General features: G+C 43.0%; 1 protein-coding gene, 1 long non-coding RNA gene and 1 pseudogene across 4 annotated transcripts; 2 read left to right on the top strand and 1 right to left on the bottom strand.

Annotated features, from left to right (window-relative positions):
- Positions 1-221: 221 nt before the first annotated feature.
- LOC110774135 (uncharacterized) lies at positions 222-2,271 on the bottom strand (annotated as a pseudogene).
- Positions 2,272-9,825: 7,554 nt separating this feature from the next.
- LOC110774131 (uncharacterized) lies at positions 9,826-12,753 on the top strand. 3 transcript variants are annotated; one of them, XR_002529441.2, is made up of 5 exons: positions 9,826-10,263; positions 10,408-10,432; positions 10,542-10,696; positions 10,910-10,987; positions 12,492-12,753. It is a non-coding gene; the product is annotated as an uncharacterized LOC110774131 (long non-coding RNA). The 3 variants fall into 3 exon arrangements; XR_002529440.2 differs by lacking the exon at positions 10,408-10,432 and having other exon boundaries at positions 9,835-10,263; XR_015826299.1 differs by lacking the exons at positions 10,408-10,432; positions 10,542-10,696 and having other exon boundaries at positions 9,855-10,263.
- A 1,508-nt stretch (positions 12,754-14,261) lies between these two features.
- On the top strand, positions 14,262-15,308 carry LOC148292404 (uncharacterized). The gene is made up of 2 exons (XM_088245805.1): positions 14,262-14,753; positions 14,835-15,308. Exons 1-2 carry the CDS (start codon positions 14,262-14,264, stop codon positions 15,306-15,308), a joined length of 966 nt encoding a protein of 321 aa, XP_088101931.1.
- The last annotated feature ends 3,028 nt before the right edge of the window (positions 15,309-18,336 follow it).

Below are 18,336 nucleotides of genomic sequence, written 5' to 3'. Positions count from 1 at the left end.
GTGATGAACATGTAAAATTAGCTCATCAAAGAAAAATGAGACAGTTATATTGAAACTTCCGCACAAGAACCCATCAAAGAACCAACCTTGAAACTCAGGATACAACATACAATTAGAAAGAGGGAAACAAAAGGAAAAAGAAACAAAAACTTTCTTATATTTCTTGCATTGACAGAAAATATAAAAATAAAATAGAATAAAAAATATACAAGCCTGTGGTATGATAAAAAGAATTAGCACCCCCTGCTACTTTTCCTGAAACAAATTTTAGCAGACTAGTTTTTGACACCTTCAAAGGAATTGTGAGTTCACTGGAGTGAAAAATCAAGCTTTACACTATTTTTCCCCCTATACTACACTACACTTCATCTTTAGTTGTTACACGAGTTTGATCCGTCAACATCTTGTGATTTAATTGCAAAACCGTTCTCTGTTTCTAAGCCACTATGTGAAACTCCTTCCTCTTCTGCATGCTCAGACCGTTGGAGCTCACTGTTTTCGGGATTTGCTTCATCCACATCCCCCTCAATTGTCAAGATATAAGAACTATCTTCCTTGGTTGCCCCCCATGATTCTCCTTCTAATGACGTGGATGGAACGGGTACCGCATCATCAATCAAGTCGGCTACCCTCACCTTGTCAAGCAAACCCATTAGTTATATTTATCGTCCTTTCCTACTGCATGCAAACCCAGAATATATACATGGAACCAATTGTAAAAATAACGTAGTAATTCCAGTAGCTCCACTTGAAGATGCAAGAAGTTTACGTCTTCAAACTTTCCTCCACCATGACTATACAAGAGATTACAATGAGAACTAGGGGGAAAGGAATGCATGTTAGCAGAACCAAATGGACAGTTCATATGAGTTCAGAAATCGAATTCTAAATAGAAAAATCACTCAAAGAGTGTTGTGAATAATTTATGAATGATGTCTTGATAAAATCGGGCCTCAGCGAAACTTAACATAGCTTTCTCATAAATCCATTTAAAATGCTTGTCATTCTTGAAAGATCGGTTTATCCACAAACATCTCAAAATGAAAAGCTAATAAAATTTTCAACCAGGGAAAGGAAAATGCATGGCATGGTACAGTGCTGTCAATCAGGTTCAGGTCTGAATCCCGAAGACCAATATGAACAATAAAATTAAACAAAGTAACTTCAGTGCAGTTAATTATATACTTGCAAGTACCTGCATAGGCTTCAGACTATTAAATTCTCTATCATCAGTTTTGCTCACTCCTTCTTGAGCTTGCAGCTCCGTGGAATCACGAAAGAGCTGACGGAGAAAGTTCACATTATCAGACATAACTCCAAGCCTTTCAAAAGCTTAGAGCCCAGCTGCAAACTTGTCTGCATGCATTAAAATATTTAGTCAGGTACAAAGTTGCATCATAAAACGACTTGTCAAATTCAATAATTCAAACAAATGCAATCAATTAATCTGATACCTCTGCACTTTCCAGAATAGCATCTGTTGCACCTGCTTTCTTCAGATCTAAAAGGTGCTTGAGATCCAGAGCTCTGGCATAAATTGGGACCTGCAAATTTAGAATTTTCTCCACAAAATTAACATTCAAACCAAGGAGGAAGAGTATAGAAAAGGATTTAAGATCTGAACAGAATAGAAAATGATCTAAGATCCAAAAATTAAAGTCAATTATTAAGTGGAACGAATTTAGCCTTCACAGCACTTGAGCTGGTACTATGTATGGCAGGAAAGGACTGGGACTCTCAGATTGAATTGGATGTCAATTCACATTTATTGGTTCTATAATTCCCTTCAATATAAGTGATATTTTCTTATTCTAACCTCGAGTTCATTCTATGGTCAGACCGGGAAGCTGCTGTAAGATAGGGATGTGTTCTGTTTTTGGGTTTGGCACTGATTTTTTCTGTGTTTTTTTTAGGGAGGGTTTGGCATTGATTTAGTTGTATCTGTTAAAGGTTTTGGTCTTGATTTGGTTAAATATGTTTTTCTTGTATTGTTTTGGTTAAATATCTTTTTCTCAGTAGCATTTAGTTCGTTCCTACTCTTTTGTCCTTTTTTTTTCTTTCTTGGGAGCTGATTTTCTCACTCCTATTTTGTCCATTTACACACTATTTGTTGGAAATTGTATGTTCTCACTCCTCTTCTGTCCATTTACACTACCTTTTTTATTATAATAAAAAGTACTTAAAAAAAACAAAAAGGAGTGTAAGTGGAGGAAAGGTGAGTGGAACCCAAAATCTGTCTTTGTTCTTGGCTAGAGCCTTAGAGGACCCCATGTTTGACTAGGAAAGCAAAGAACAATCACTACTTAGGGACCTAAAGCCACAAAAAAAGGAAGTTGATCCGCTGTTTTCTCCTGTCTCTGTACCATCAAGCTAGGAGAAGAAGCAGACCAAAATAAAACAATTTTGCTGGACATTTTATTAACTGAAATTTAAAAATTACTGTTACATTTGTAATTCCACTAAGCTTTTCAATAGATTAAAACACTGATAGTACTTAATCTTGACGATGAGGGCAAGGTGTACTAGGAATTACCTGAAAGAGGCTGAGGCAGGCCAACTGGGCAAGCAAATGGCAATGCTCTTTGGTTGCGGTGAATTATGGCTTGACCAAGCTGCAACCAAAGTCAATGCTAGTCTTCATTGTTCAAGTTCGTCTTTGTCATTCAATAAAAAGAAGACTGTCGTATTGGTTGATACTTTAAATTTGCCCGTTAACCTCTTGTTTAGAAAATTCAGCATTTGAACTATTTTTAAAAGTCAATTTCCGCCCTGCTGTTAGATTTCATCACATTCCATCAAAGGCTAAAGCCAAACAAGCAACAAACTAACCACAGATCAATCTGGACCTAAACGAACCCACCTTAGATTTTCAAGCAACAAAGATCCAACGAATTGTACGAAAACATATAAAACTCACATTCCGAAGCAGAAACTATTCAAAATTTGCATTTGATGAGGGCATAAAGCACAAAGATTTTCAGTTATGACAGCTTTCTTTCATGAATTCAGTAATTTGAAAGTCCATGTCACATCTTTTGGTGACTCTGCTGTTGCATTGCAAATTGGCAACTATCAAGCAAAAATCTACAACAATGCAATATGACTATACATTATTTAAAACAAAAATAAACAGAATCAAAATTCAAAAAGACAAGTAACGTTGAAATTTTATTAATGTTGAAATCCATACAATACAAAGAGGATTTTCAAAACAGTCCTGTACATAGAAATACAGAAATCCACTATAAAGATAAAAATAAAAAAGCACACCACAACAGTGACAACACCAGGAGGAATGACTTACCATAATGATAATAGATTGTTGATGACCATGAAATAGAAGTTTCTTACTGAGAAGATACTTGGACAGAAGAGCTTCCCGATGTACTCGCTTCGCCAGACCGCCTTACCTGAGGCGATCCAATGTACTTATGTGGGACATGGGCTATTTTCGACCAATCCTCACCGCTACTGCATCTACATCTTTCCTCAAGCTCAGGACATTCTTGAATAGAGAGGGTCTGGAGTTTAGTGAGAAGATTGAAACCCGGTGGCAATAGTTTTATATTAGGACAATCATATATGATCAAAGATCTAAGACAATTAAGATCCTTAAACCATTCTGGCAAATAGGTTAGATTGGGGCAGCTTCTAATTTCCAAGTAGTGCAGGGTCTTGACATTTTGCAATGGCAGAGAATCAAACCAAGTACAGCTCAGAACCATCAAACTTCGAAGGGAGGTGAGGTGTTGCACACCTGCTGGAAAAGAACCAAGATTTGGACAGTCCATGATGGTCAGGTGCTCAAGCAATGTGAGCTGTTCCAAACTTGAAGACAGAGAAGTCAGGTTACTGCAGTTTTCAATGGACAAAGTTCGAAGCGAAACCAAACCTGCAATTCCACAATTTGGCAGGGATGTTAGACTGTGACAGTCACTGATCTCCAGTGACTCTAGAGCTTTAAGGTTCAGCAAACTTTGTGGCAGAGAGGACAGCTTTCCACACCAACGAATGGTCAATGATTTTAGAGAACCAAGGTTTTGCATATGCAAAGGCATTGAATGAAGCTTGGGGCAAGACAAAATCTTCAAGGAAGACAGGCTAGCTGATGCAAAGAGCCCTTCCGGGAGAGACACTAGGTCTGGAATTTTGTCAAGAATAAGAACAGAAAGCAAACTTAAATCTGCTATGGGCACCATCGTTGGATTACAATCCCGCAGCTCCAAATGTTGAAGGGACTGAGGTAACGGTATATGTGCTAACTTGGGGCAACTCTTTACAGTTAATTTCTTCAATCTACGGAATGCATTTCCATCATTTGCACTTGACCACTCTTCCAAGTTTGCAAAATCACTTATTGATAGTTCTTCGAGTGATGCAAACCATATGTTTGTACTGTCACAATAAAACTCTCTACCAATTTTCTTCACCCCATCCATTCCATGCAGAGAAAGTGTCTTAAGTAGCGGAAGATTCCCAAGGGCTGGAAGATATTCACAACTTCTACAGTTGGTGAAATCAGCGGCGACAAGATTTGGGAGAGCCCAATCAGGAAATTTGGTTCCTGAGTACTCATTTATAACTAGATTTTTCAGATTTTCATGTGGTTGCAGGCATTCAAGAAGTTTTTCAGCTAGTGGCGCTGTATGTGATCCTGAGACACGTACGTCAGTTGGGGCATTTGGTGGTTTGGCGAATGAATCTTTAAATCCCGGAATAAGACCCCAGTATAATCCCAATGACTCAAGATTATTCCAACGTCCACCATATGTAATACTCGCAAAGCGAGTAATATTTGCCAAGCGAGTAATATTCAACTCCCCATAAAGATTTAAACCCAACAGCAGATGGGGATTCCCGCCGGAATACCATAGATGCCTCCTACTTCGATCCTTTACACGGTATCCCTTCGACGCGACAAAAAGTGGCAATGTCTGAAGTTGACCTAAGCTTCTAATACAAGAAGGCATATATGTCAAACTTACACATCCACTTAAGTTAAGATGTCTTAATTTGGTCAAGCTTTCCAAAATTGGCAAAGATTCAAGATTATGACAACAAATTAGGTTTAAGGTCTGCAAAGAAAAGAGATATTGCATGTTTTCAGGTAACTTGGAGACAAGTCAAGATACCTCAAACATATCAAGTCACCCAAGGAATTCGGCAAATCAACAAGATCACAGTTGTTCAGATCTAGCACTCGCAAGTATTCAAAACTTGAATAAATTTTATCTCCGTTCTGTAACGAGCCAGAATCTCCGATCAATAAGAGAGTTCGCAAATGTTCTGCTTCATATAGAGTTTCTGGAATTGTAATTCTTGCGCCATATCTATAAACAACAGATGCGTGGCGAATATCTGCTGGTGACCAATTTTGTGGCCGACCCTGTTCAAGTACCACATATTCTTTTCCTGCAACATATCGTGCAAGATCATGAATGATATCATTCATCTTGTATCCAATTATTTCTCCACCGTCATGTAGCCGCACTTCTTGCAAGAAAGATATCTGTGGGAACCTAATTAGTTCACAAACCTAGGTCAAATAATTCCTTCCATTTGGGGATTATTTGACCTAATCAGGAATTATTCAATTTAATTGGGGGTTACTCAATTAAATAGAATGATTCCTAATTAGGTTGAGGATTGATTTAAATTCCTACGAATATTCTCAATTAATGGAGGAGTTACCTAATTAAATTAGGTATTGATCTGATTGCTATCCTGATTAGGGATTTGATTTAAATCAATAAATCAAATCCCTAATTAAGTAAAATCTCGCCAAATTGGGGAGGAATAATTCCCTTCCATCTACGGAATTATTCCTCTGAAACCCTAGCTCCCGAGACTCCTATAAATACCTAGCTACACACAAAGGTTGGGGTACGTCTAAACTCCTACTGAAACTCTGCAGAAATTATCTCTCAGAAACCCTAGCCACCTCCTTTCTCTCCCTCTTTTACATAAGGCTCCGGCCGCCCGGTTTACCCCATAAACACATATAACTCCGTACCTTATTTTAGCTATCGTTTCTCTTCAGATCGATTGAACTGACTTAGGCATCGGAGGGCCTTTGGCCAACACCCCCCGGGTGTGGTCCTCTTATTGTTATTCATTTTGCAGGGAGAAAGAGAGGCGGAGAAGACGAAGGAATCTTTAGGCGAATATTCCCGTGGGAGGAAATTGGCTCCCACAAATTGGTGCTTTCATTGAGAGCACGAGATATACTCAAAGCGTGCTCAAGGAATCCGTTCCTCCTATTTTCCAATCCACCGAAGCCTTCCAAACAACCATGGTTGGAAGCAAGATGACGAGAGGCAAAGCCGCCGCAATGGCTCAATCCGCGACGGCCCAAAGCCACTCCACCCATGATCCCGCGATCAACATGGTGGCGCCACCACCTCTCACCACCGCGCCGGCTACCGCAGTCGCCCAAGGCCCCTTGGCCGGATCTAGCCACCCTCGTGGCTCCACCGCCGAGCATGGTGGAACCTCCCATCAAAGTGGACTCGTCACCACCGCCGACTTAGGCCCGATCTTGGAGCAACTCCATCAATTCCCTCCATTGCCTCCGCGCTCGACGCAAGCTCCTGCGTACACCTCCAATGAAACCCTAGCCCGTATGCAGTTGGGCTCCACACACTTCTCTCCTCCCGATCCACGAAGTCAAGCAGACCTCAATTTGAGAGTTGACCAGCTAGCTCTGAGAATGGACGACCAAAACAATTTGATGAGGCAGCTTCTCAACCAAATCAATCTAGCTCAAAACCTTGGCCTTGGACCACTGGGCGAAGAGAGAATGATGGACGACTGCGCCAACAGGCAGATCGACGGGCGCCGAGCAGGTCAAGCAGGCATGAGCAGACAAGGAGAGGGACAACAACGTGATCAGCTCGCCAACATGTCACAAGCATCCGCAAGCCACACTCAGAGCGACATGCGAGGAAGGCAGGGCCCACGACTCCACGTCCGCGACCGCCTAGGCCCGCAGAGGAGTGCTCCTCGAGGGCTAGGCCCCCAGAGAGATCAGCCTGACGACCATCGCAATGAGGATCGTGAAGAAAGACGCTCTGCTGTTCACTCGTCGAGGAACATTCTTCAAAGGCTAGGCTCCCAAGGAGGTCAACCTGACAACCTTCACGGTGAGAATTGCGAGGAAAGGCGCTCCGCTGCTCACTCTCGAAGGACCGATTCTCGTCGACAAGCTGCGGAGAATCACTCGCAAGCGCAGTCCACCAACACGCCGCCTAGGCAACACAGCCAAGAAGCTCGAACCTTGCGGATCAATGAGGAGGTCAGTCAACGTCGCCCGAATCGCGAGGGTCGCCCACGTGTCCAACTAGCAATGCGTGCAGAAGACGTCAAGAAGCTTGTGAGTGACCAACTACGAGACTTGAGAGCCGGCGGGAACTTCGAAGATGCCCTAAGTAAGGAGATGGACCAAGCTAACTCCACGCCTTTCACTGTCGAAATTGAGCAGGCGGCTCCCCCGAAGCGATTCTCGACGCCTTCGTTTACTCCTTTCAAAGGAGACTCCGATCCCGAGAGCCACCTAAAACACTTCAAAAGTGTCATGATCCTCCACAAAGCCGACGACGCGTTAATGTGCAAGGTGTTTGTGATGACCCTGCGGGGAGCAGCTCAGGACTGGTTCCACACCCTACCATCTGGGTCGATCAGCAGCTTCAAGGAGTTGGCATACGTCTTCGCGAAAGAATACACGTCTTACCGGACAATCAAGAAGAACCCCGACCACCTGTTCAACCTACGCAAGAAGTCCGACGAATCCCTTCGAGATTACATCAAGAGATTCAAAGCAGAAAAGGCCAACATCGTAGGATGTGACGACCGGATCGCGTCCTCTGCTTTCAAGAAAGGCCTTCCAGCTGAACACGACTTATACCGCGAGCTGACTATCGCTCCCAGCCAGACTCTGGCAGAGGTCTTCGCAACCGCGGAACGTTATGCGCTCTGGGATGACGATCGAATCGCCGCAAAGAAGTCTACTAAGCAAGAAGATCAACCAACCAAGAGGGCAGGCCAAAAGAACGATGGGTTCAGCAACAGAAACAAGGACAAGCGCAGGTCACACCCAAAAGAGGACGCGACGGCAGGAGAGAATTACACCAAATTCTCCATCCCCATACACCAAATCTTAGCCCAAGTGAAGGACAAACCTTGGGTAAGAAGGCCGCCACCCTTGAAGGGAGATCCGGACAAAAGGGATACCAGAAAATGCTGCGCCTTCCATGGGGCACACGGGCACACCACAAACAACTGCTTTGCTTGGAAAACACACCTTGAAGAACTCGTGAGAGAAGGACACTGCACGGAATTCATTGCGAAGCAGGCCATCCAACGGATTGAGGATGGCGACACCGCCAAGGAGCCACCTCAGAAAGTCATAAGGATTAACACGATCCTAGCCGACTCCGAAGAGTCTGGGCTGACCAGCAAAGAGAAGAAGAGGAAGATCAAGCAGGCCACGGTGATCTCCCAAGTCTCGACCGACCTTCCACCTGCGGAAGACGACCCAGTGATCGGCTTCCAGAAGAAAGATTTGATCGGCCTCGACATGCCACACAACGACGCCCTTGTCGTCAGCATTCAAATCGCTCAGGCCATGGTCGACCGAATCCATGTGGACGAAGGCAGCGCAGCCAATATCCTGCAGTTGACTGTCATCCAACAGATGGGCTTGGAAGCAAAGATCAACAAATCAGCCAGGTCGCTGACTGGCTTCAATGGCGCAACGACGGTTACCGTGGGCACCATAGATCTCGACGTCTACTCCCCACCTGTAATCAGCTCACAAACATTCATGATCATTGACGAAATCTCACCCTACAATGGCATCCTGGGCAGACCATGGATTGGTAAGATCAACACCATCACCTCCGCCACTCATCAGAAAATCCGCTACCCAATTCCTGGGGGCGGTGTCGGCCAGATCAACAGCGACCAGGCAATGGCGAGGAAATGCTCAGCTCAAGGGCTGAAGAAAAGCAAGCCAACACAGTTCCTCCCTGTGAATCAAGCAGACCTGGAGGGAGCAGAACAGCCAGACCCCGTTCCTAGCAACCGAGCAAGCCAGAAGGGGAAGGGGATAGCTATCCCCTTATAGCAATCAAAGCATCAGGACCAAGTCGAGGAAATCCGTCCGGAGGTCTCCCCTGAAGAAGGATGGAAACCCGAAGAGGACGTCGAGCTAATACCCTTGGATCCTGACCAGCCAGACAGAAAAGCGCGGATCGGCTCGCGCCTAAGCCCAGATGAGAAGGCGGAGCTGACCACCTTCCTCCAGAACAACAAGGACATGTTCGCATGGTCGCCGTCAGACATGCCAGGCATCGACCCAAACATCATCTGCCATCGCCTCCACGTCAACCCTGCCAGCAAGCCAGTGGCACAAAAGAGACGCAACTTCGCCCCAGAGCGGGTCGCAATCATTGAAGCCGAGATCGACAAACTCCTAGCAGCCGGCTTCATTGAAGAGGTCTCCTACTCGGAGTGGTTGGCCAACGTTGTTCTGGTAGCAAAACAAGAAAAGGGCAAATGGAGAGTTTGCGTCGACTACACTGACCTCAACAAGGCATGTCCAAAAGACAACTTCTCATTGCCGAGAATCGACCACACTATGCCAAAATTCACTTTAGGCAACACTTAATAGGCATCGGAAAACATGAAATTGATGCTATTAGTCTCTTAGGCTTCAGTTTTATAAAAACCGAGACCATAGAGGTGTAAAGACATCACAACCAATATTGGGCAATCTGAGTCGATGCCTTTATATGGAAGTAGCATCGATCGATATTTGAATTGATGCCATATATCTTTCATGTATTTTTTTTAAAGTAAAAGTTTCAATGACCGATGCCTTATACCCAGGTCAACTCCCCCCAAAAAATTTCATCCTTTTCCCTCAAAAAATTTCACTAAGTCTTAAACCTAACTCTCTCTCTCTATCTCTCTTCTCTCCCTGTCAAAAATCCCAAAGTTCTTCTCTCTGCTCTTAACTCTCAAAAAGAAAAAATCGTGAAGCACACAAAGTTCTCTCTCTGCTCTTGACCTCTCAGTCGTGACTGTACCCTATGGCTGGCTCTCAGTCGTTTCTGATCTCGAACTCTTCTCTCCCTCCTTGCGAAGGCTCAAGGGTTTGGGTTCTGAGCAATTCTGTCAGAGGTCGATTCGGCGACTACTTCGTACAGGGATTTGGCGAGCATCGAGTGACGAATCCAACAATGTTTCAGAGACCCATCCAAGGTATCTATTTCACTTTCTCTGTATGCTAATTTGTTTTTTGGGGTTTATGTACCGATTGCAATTTTTTGACTTGCGACTGACTTTATTTTTTTTAGGGTTGTTTTGTTTGATTTCTATTTGATAGATGATATATTTTTTTTCCAGGGGTTCTGTTCTCCTATTTAGAGAGGTTGGACTGTTATATGGGCTTGATTATTTGTCTTCACTTGATCTGACTGTGTGCTATTTTTCAGTTTCTTAGTGATTGTGTTTTCCTTGCCTTTTTTATTTTCCTCTAGATCGAGGTATTGGATATTCAGGAAAAGAATTGTACTGCAATACTGATGGGGAACACAGGAAGTGTGAAATCTCTCTGTCCTCATCAAACTAATCCTGGGTTTTGGTATGTTCCCATAAGTGTTGCGTTTTCTTCCTCGAAGAAGAGATAAGTCAGGTGTTCCATCTGAGCCGACTGTAATTCCTTGTTTGTATCTTTTATTTGGTTTTCTGAACTTTTCTGGACATTTCCTAGTAACCAAACCAGCAAAGAATCTGGTTTAAGTTATATTTGTTGAAATGTACGAAATTTCTACTTCTGTTTGGAATTTCAATACAATTCCCGTGAAGTTTGCGTGTTTATTGAGGTCTTTCATTTGGGTTTGTGCAGAAATTTGAGAAGACCCATTGGACTGTAAAAATTTTCAAGTAATGGAGGATGTTCTGGACCGGCAAAGTCAACCACTTAGTATGTATAATCATACTTTGACCTTCATTTTCAATTAAAGAAATAATTTTTACTTTCTACACTCCATTAAATCTTTGAGGTACACTCGGATACTGTAAGACATGTCAAAACTATCTATATTGTACACTTGGATGGTGTCCAATAGAAACTGAATTGAAATTTTATCGGATGCCAGAGGTATTTTTGGTTAATACTAGGATTGAACTGAGTGTTAAAACTTCATTTATAAGTTCCATAATTTTATAAGTAGAATTTTCTTCAAATCCTGGTTGTGTTTCAACAACTTTCAAATAAGGTGGTTTTGAAGTGATTGAGTTGAAATGAATACATGAAGATCTTTTCTTATCCTCATGAAAAAATCTTCAATCTACAATTCTTGTTGGTCATTATCAAGTCAAACTATTGTTCAGTTAGAACTTGATAGCATTTTGGAAATAATTTATGTTTCGAGAAGGAACACATGAGTTTCAATAGAATACTCATAGTGCACCATGATATATGGTCATTTAAAAATCTGCTTCACTCCTAAGCAGAGGGGAAAACAACATTCTTCTCTTTCACCTGTACACATTATACAGGGCCTATATAACTGACATCCCCACATATCTATTAGGAGTTGTGAATACAGGGATTTGTCAGTTACTAACATAAAAATAATGAGGAATGATGAATCAGTGTATGGGGAGGAGAATGATGAATCAGGGTTTTCTCACTCTTTTTTTTTCATATGCTATTTTTGTGGAATAACTAATGAGAATACAACTAATTTAAACCACTGCTTTTATGTCTGAATCATGCTGTAACATGAAATGCATTAACTACAGTGATGATAGTATCTCAATATAAGAATCTTATAAGCATGCCTAGGTTCATGGGTCTTTATTAAAACCAATTTAGATGTTGAAGTTTTGCTAGCATGCATATGTCATGCATGATATTTAAAGCATCCATTTGAACCAGTTGATGTTGCGTGTTTAGTTGTTGATCATGCCATGGCTGGCTTTCAATCTCTGTATCATAAGACAATAATATATATTTGCACTTATGGTACATGGCTTATAAATTCTTATCTTACTCTTAAATGTTGTGCCTACTTGGTATATATTTGCACTTATGGTACATGGCTTATTTATTTAAGAATTTAATTTCATCTATAAGAAAATAATATGCTTGAAATCTTTTTCACAGCAATGTGCCTCTGTTTTTTTGGTAGTTAGGTCTGTCAATTGAGAAAAAATGCTAGCTGTGCTTGTCCAACTCTCTACCCCATCACATGATCATTTAATTGCTAGTTTAAACATGAAGTGGGATCCAATTAATGACTTCTTGTTATCTAATTAGATTGATTGACAAATTAGATTTTCTTGTTCACCAATATGATTTCATAAATTTGCATATTGGTTCATTTGAAGTGACAACATATCTTATGCAAATTTAGTACCTTGCACTTTTTAAGCTTATGTTCATATTTTGTGTTTACATTCTATGTGTTTTTTTTTTCCAGTATAGAGCTAGAAGGAAGGACACATACACCCAAATGGAATTGGATGAGGTGCGAGAAGAATTGGCAAGTCATGTCCTAGAATGGCTTTTTGATTAAGCTAAACATTCCTTCATTTTACATGTCTTTCTAGCTAGTATTTTGCTTATGCATAGACAAGTATGGATAATTTGTGGTGTAGGGCTGGTAAATTTGTGATTTGGATGTGACAAGTATGGATCATTCAAGTATTTTGCTTATATAAGAAAGTATGGCATTTCTTAAATACTATTACAGTAACTAAGTAAAGTGTGATGTGAAACAAGTAAAATACCTACCCTTTCCTTACATAAATGATGCCTATTGTTTATAACAACTTCAGTTTTCCAGAAATAACTGAAGTTGAAAGATAAAAACAACAACCAAACATCTATTATCACTGATGCCTAAAACAAAAAGTAGCATCAGCATTTATGTAACCATCAGCACTATTGGAGGCTTTTCATGTCCGCAAAATAAAAAAAGCGATGATGTATAACATAATTCACAACACCATTATATGTTTCTACGATGTTGTAATTGATAATATGCATCAGCATAGTAGATATCACTGATGCTGTTAGACCTCTTTAGCATCATCCCTTTTAAAACTACTGATGATGTTAGACCTCTTTAGCCTCCTCCCTTTTGAAAGTACTGATGCTGTTTCGGGTTTAGGCATCAGAAGTCAACCTTTTTTTGGCACCCGGAAATCATTTAGGCATCGGAGTTTACTTGATATCCGATGTAGTAAGTGATAAACAGCCACGGAGAATATCCGTTGCCTATTACATAGGAATAGGCAACAGTCACCAATACCACGGTATTTATGTGTAATAGGCAACGGATTTTATCCGTTGCTAAAGCCCTTTTTTGGCATAGTGCCAACTCGTGGATTCCACCTCCGGCAATCAGCTGCTCAGTTTCATGGACGCCTACTCCGGCTACAATCAAATCATGATGCACGAGGATGACAAGGCGAAAACCTCTTTCATCATCGAGAGAGGGACCTACTGCTACAAGGTCATGCCCTTTGGGCTAAAGAACGCCGGAGCAACATACCAAAGACTCGTGAATAAAATCTTCAAGGAGCAGATCGGCAAGACTATGGAAGTCTACGTGGACGACATGCTAGTCAAAGCCCCAAAACGTGCAGATCACATCAAAAACCTCACCGAGGCATTCAGCTTGCTACGCCAGTACCGCATGAAGTTGAACCCAAGTAAATGCACGTTTGGTGTATCCTCCGGTCGATTCTTGGGATACCTAGTCACGCAACGAGGTATCGAGGCACACCCACGACAAATCAAGGCCATTCTCGAGATGAAGTCACCTTCCACAATGAAGGAAATACAAAGTCTGACGGGCAGAGCAGCAGCCCTCAACCGATTCCTCTCGAGATCTACCGACAAGTGCAGACCATTTTTCAAAGCTTTGAAAAAAGGACAAAGAGACAAGTGGGATAAGGAGTGCGAAGTAGCTTTTCAGAATTTGAAGACTTACCTCACTTCACCTCCCCTGCTCTCAAAACCAGTCCCAGGCGAGGACTTGTTCGTATACCTGGCAGTGTCCAACTCGGCCGTTAGCTCAGCTCTCATTCGAGAAGAACTAGGGGCCCAACATCCGGTATTCTACACGTCAGAAGCTCTCCTCGATGCAGAGACTCGCTACCCGAAATTGGAAAAGCTTATTTTGGCCCATGTAGTTTCCGCGAGAAAGTTACGACCCTACTACCAAGCTCATCGAGTCATCGTCATGACCGACTTTCCTTTGAGATCAATACTTCACAGCCCTGACGCTTCCCAGCGACTCATGAAATGGGCTATAGAACTAAGCCAGTATGACCTCCTCTACCGGCCAAAGACTGCAATAAAAGCCCAGGCTCTAGCAGACTTTGTGGCAGAATTCACCTCATCAGCCGAGGAAGAGAAGCTGGTCAACCATAAGAAGGAAAAATCAAAAGCAGACGACACCTCTGATGAACCTGACGAACCCACAGACATGTGGCAACTGCGCGTAGACGGAGCGTCGAACCAAAAAGGAGCAGGAGCAGGCGTCGTCATCATCACCCCGGATGGGACCCTATTAGAGCAAGCCATCACGCTTGGCTTCCCAGCCTCGAACAACGAAGCAGAATACGAGGCATTGCTCGCTGGCCTGCGCTTGGCAAAGGAGTTAGCAATAAAGAGGCTAGCCATCTACTCAGATTCCCAGTTGATCACAAATCAAACGTCAGGTGAATACATGGCGAAGCACCCAAGGATGATCTTGTACCTCTACAAAGTCCAAGAGCTATTGAAGGCGTTTCCTACCTTCACCATCCAACAGGTGCCTCGAGCAGAGAACGCGCATGCAGATGCCCTGGCAAGCCTAGGGTCCGCGCTGGACACCCAATTCAGACGCTCCATCCCGGTCGAACACTTAGACCGACCAAGCATTGAAGAAATAGAGCCAATCGACGCAATGCAGATTGACGAGGACCCCAGCTGGCAGGACCCCATCATTGACTACATGAGGAATGGAAATCTACCAAAGGACAAGTCCGAAGCCAGAAAAGTCCAGCAGAAAGTCGCGAGATACTACATGCACGGCAACAAGCTCATCCGCAGATCATACTCCGGCCCTCATCTTACCTGCATAAAGTACCCTCAAACACTCGAGGTCCTTTGCAAAATTCATGACGGCGAGTGTGGCAACCACTCTGGGGGCAGATCACTAGCTCAGAAGGCTCTTAACGTAGGCTACTTCTGGCCAACCATGCGCCACGACTCAGCCGAATATGTCAAGAAATGTGATCGCTGACAACGATACAAGCCAATTCCTAGCTTGCCTGCCGAAGTCTACCATCCACAAAATAGTCCCTGGCCATTCATGCAATGGGCCATCGACCTAGTGGGACCTCTGCCACCAGCACCCTCCAAAAAAGACATGATGATCGTTGCCACCGACTACTTTACTAAATGGATCGAGGCCGAAGCACTATCCTCTACTAAAGAAGCCGATGTGGAGCGATTCGTCTGGAGAAACATCATCTGCCGGTTCGGCTGTCCACAATCACTGGTGACCGACAATGGCTCACAATTCATCGGCAAGCACATCACCGCCTTCTTCGCAAAATACAAGATTAAGCAACACCTGTCCACCCCGAGATATCCGCAAGGAAATGGACAGGCTGAGGCATCCAACAAAGTCATATTAGACTGCTTGAAGAAAAGGCTAGAAGGCGCCGAAGGGAAATGGGTGGATGAACTCCCCGGAGTACTATGGGCTTATCGCACCACCAAACGAAGATCGACTGGTGAAACCCCATTTTCCCTCGCCTATGGGACGGAAGCGATCATCCCTCCTCACATCACTGTCCCCACCATAAGCCTCGAGGTAGGCAGTGTTGAGCAGAACTCCGAGTAGATGAGGCTCAACCTCGACTTGCTTGAGGGCGAACGAGAGAAGTCTATTGTCCGAGTCGCCTCCTATCAACAACAGTTGAAGTCTTACTACAACAAAAGAGCCAAGGTCAGACAGTTTCAGCCAGGCAATCTCGTGCTCAGAAGGCTTTCATCACTGCACCAAGGCAAGGGTCCAAAAAGATGAATCCTCACTGGGAAGGCCCTTATGTAGTCAGCCGGTCCGGGGGTAGGGGGAGCTACACCCTAGACACCATGGAAGGGAAGGAAATTCCACGACAGTGGAACGCTTACCATCTCCGAAAGTATTATCCATGACATTTCCTCCTCAGTCCCAAGCAGATGACTGAGCCATGCACACCTCTGAAGAAGAGAAGCAACTGCTAGAAGCTTCTGGTTTTTGTATCCAGTTATTTCCATTCTCGAATAAAGCACTGTAACCTTATAAACATCAATATAAGTTCAGTTTCTCATTCTAGAATGTCTTATCTGCGTACTCATTCCAGAACATCTCCATATAAGTTACCCATAAGCAGCGTCCTTCGGGAGACGCAGCCCATAAGAAGCGTCCTAAGGGAGACGCAGGGTGCGCCAGGAATTTCCTAAGGGAGGTATCCAGGTTCCTATCCATTTCCTAAGGGAGGCAGGATAGTCACGCAGTTGCCCATAAGCAGCGTCCTTCGGGAGACGCAGGGCGACGACCAAAGCGTCCTCCGGGAGACGCAGCCCATAAGACGCGTCCTAAGGGAGACGCAGGGTGCGCCAGGAATTTCCTAAGGGAGGTATCCAGGTTCCTATCCGTTTCCTAAGGGAGGCAGGATAGTCACACAGTCGCCCATAAGCAGCGTCCTTCGGGAGACGCAGGGCGACGACCAAAGCGTCCTCCGGGAGACGCAGCCCATAAGACGCATCCTAAGGGAGACGCAGGGTGCGCCAGGAATTTCCTAAGGGAGGTATCTGTTGTGTAGATACAGCTGCACCAAAATGGATTCAGTTGCATCCTCAACTTGTGATACTCGCAAGTGCACGAGCCGTTCGTAGTTTAGCATATGTAAGTGCGAGGTCGATCCCACGAGGATTGGTGATTGAATGATCCAATTCATTTCCCTACACAAAACATAAATGAAAACAAAAGGAAATAAATACAACAAGAAAGAAAGAAAATAACTAACTCAAGCAGATAAGTTCCCAAGTTCAATTAGATTAATGGATTGGTTCTAGCTAAAGTATGATTAAGCCATGGTGTGTGGTCATAACCTTGTGTTCCTAATTCCCTAATTTGATCATTTGTTGTCTAACCTAAAATTAAGCATTAGGAACCCATTAAGCATAGAAGAACAATTTAAACAACCAAGCATGTATCTAATCCCTGTTGTCGAATGTCCATACATACTCTTCCTATTCATAGTTCAATTCGAATTAAAGCATGGTGTCTACTCTTAATTCAAACCAAGATAGCTAACATGCAAGCCTAAATGGTGATCAATCATTCAAACTAGCATATTAACTTATAAGCATAATGAATAAGAACAAAAATCATAATTGAAACTTGGAAACGAATCAAACTTGAAACTAAAGAAAAGAATTTACATAACAATGAAAATTAAGTAGAACTTGGAAAAACTTAAGGAGAATTTCAGCACAAAGATCTCATTACAACAATTGAAAACTAGAAAATGAAACTAAGAGAATTTGAGGGAGAGAAGGGAAGGGAGCTCTAGAGAAGTGTTTGAGAGCTCCCCCCCTTGGGGTGTGTTTACAAGCTTGGGAAACCTCACTATATATAGGCCTAAGGAAGCTGAAAATCTGAATTAAGTATGGCTAATGCATACAACACTTTGTTTTATAAAATCTGAAATGGTTGATGCACTTCACTAATGCATACAACACTTCCATTATAAAATCTGAAATGGTTGATGCACTTCACTAATAAATCCCACCAGCAGCCCTAGCTCATCTTCATGTCACCATGACCAAGCTTCCAACCAGAAATAATAGCTCATCCTGAGGTCAGCATGACCAGCAACTTCAAGGGCTTACGAATTGGGCTTCCCTTAAGCAAATTAAGACTTTAAGCACTCAAACTTGAAGTTCAGAATGTCTTCTTTCCAGCCATATATCATTTGGGCCAATCCAAGGTCGGAGGAGGAAGTTAAGGCCAAAACAAATTGCTAACTCATTTTGCGCGCTGATAAAATCCATCCTGAGCATGGCTCTGTGTTTGCTAGGTAACAGACTCCACAATTATCCAATGGGGCTGAATTTCGGATATGTTATAGTATACACCCATTGGAACAACTTTCATGAAGAATGTGGCCTCATCCGAGCTATGTAGGTTGCTGAAACAAAGCTTGCAATATGACCTACGAAACTGGGCTGGCAGGGGACTGTAGCCAAAATTGAGTTTGTCTTTAAGCTCTTCATCC

The sequence above is a fragment of the Prunus avium genome, chromosome 8 (genome assembly GCF_965620075.1).
Source record: "Prunus avium chromosome 8, drPruAviu1.hap1.1, whole genome shotgun sequence".
In the NCBI taxonomy this organism is placed as follows: domain Eukaryota; kingdom Viridiplantae; phylum Streptophyta; class Magnoliopsida; order Rosales; family Rosaceae; genus Prunus; species Prunus avium.
This window is presented reverse-complemented; position numbering and strand designations above follow the sequence as displayed.

Bases quoted from the DNA above. Each gene is read 5' to 3' on its own strand.
- LOC148292404 (XM_088245805.1), top strand. From the start codon at position 14,262: ATGACCGACTTTCCTTTGAGATCAATACTTCACAGCCCTGACGCTTCC. The intron at 14,754-14,834 runs GCGAAGCACCCA...ACCATCCAACAG, and splicing joins AAACGTCAGGTGAATACATG to GTGCCTCGAGCAGAGAACGC.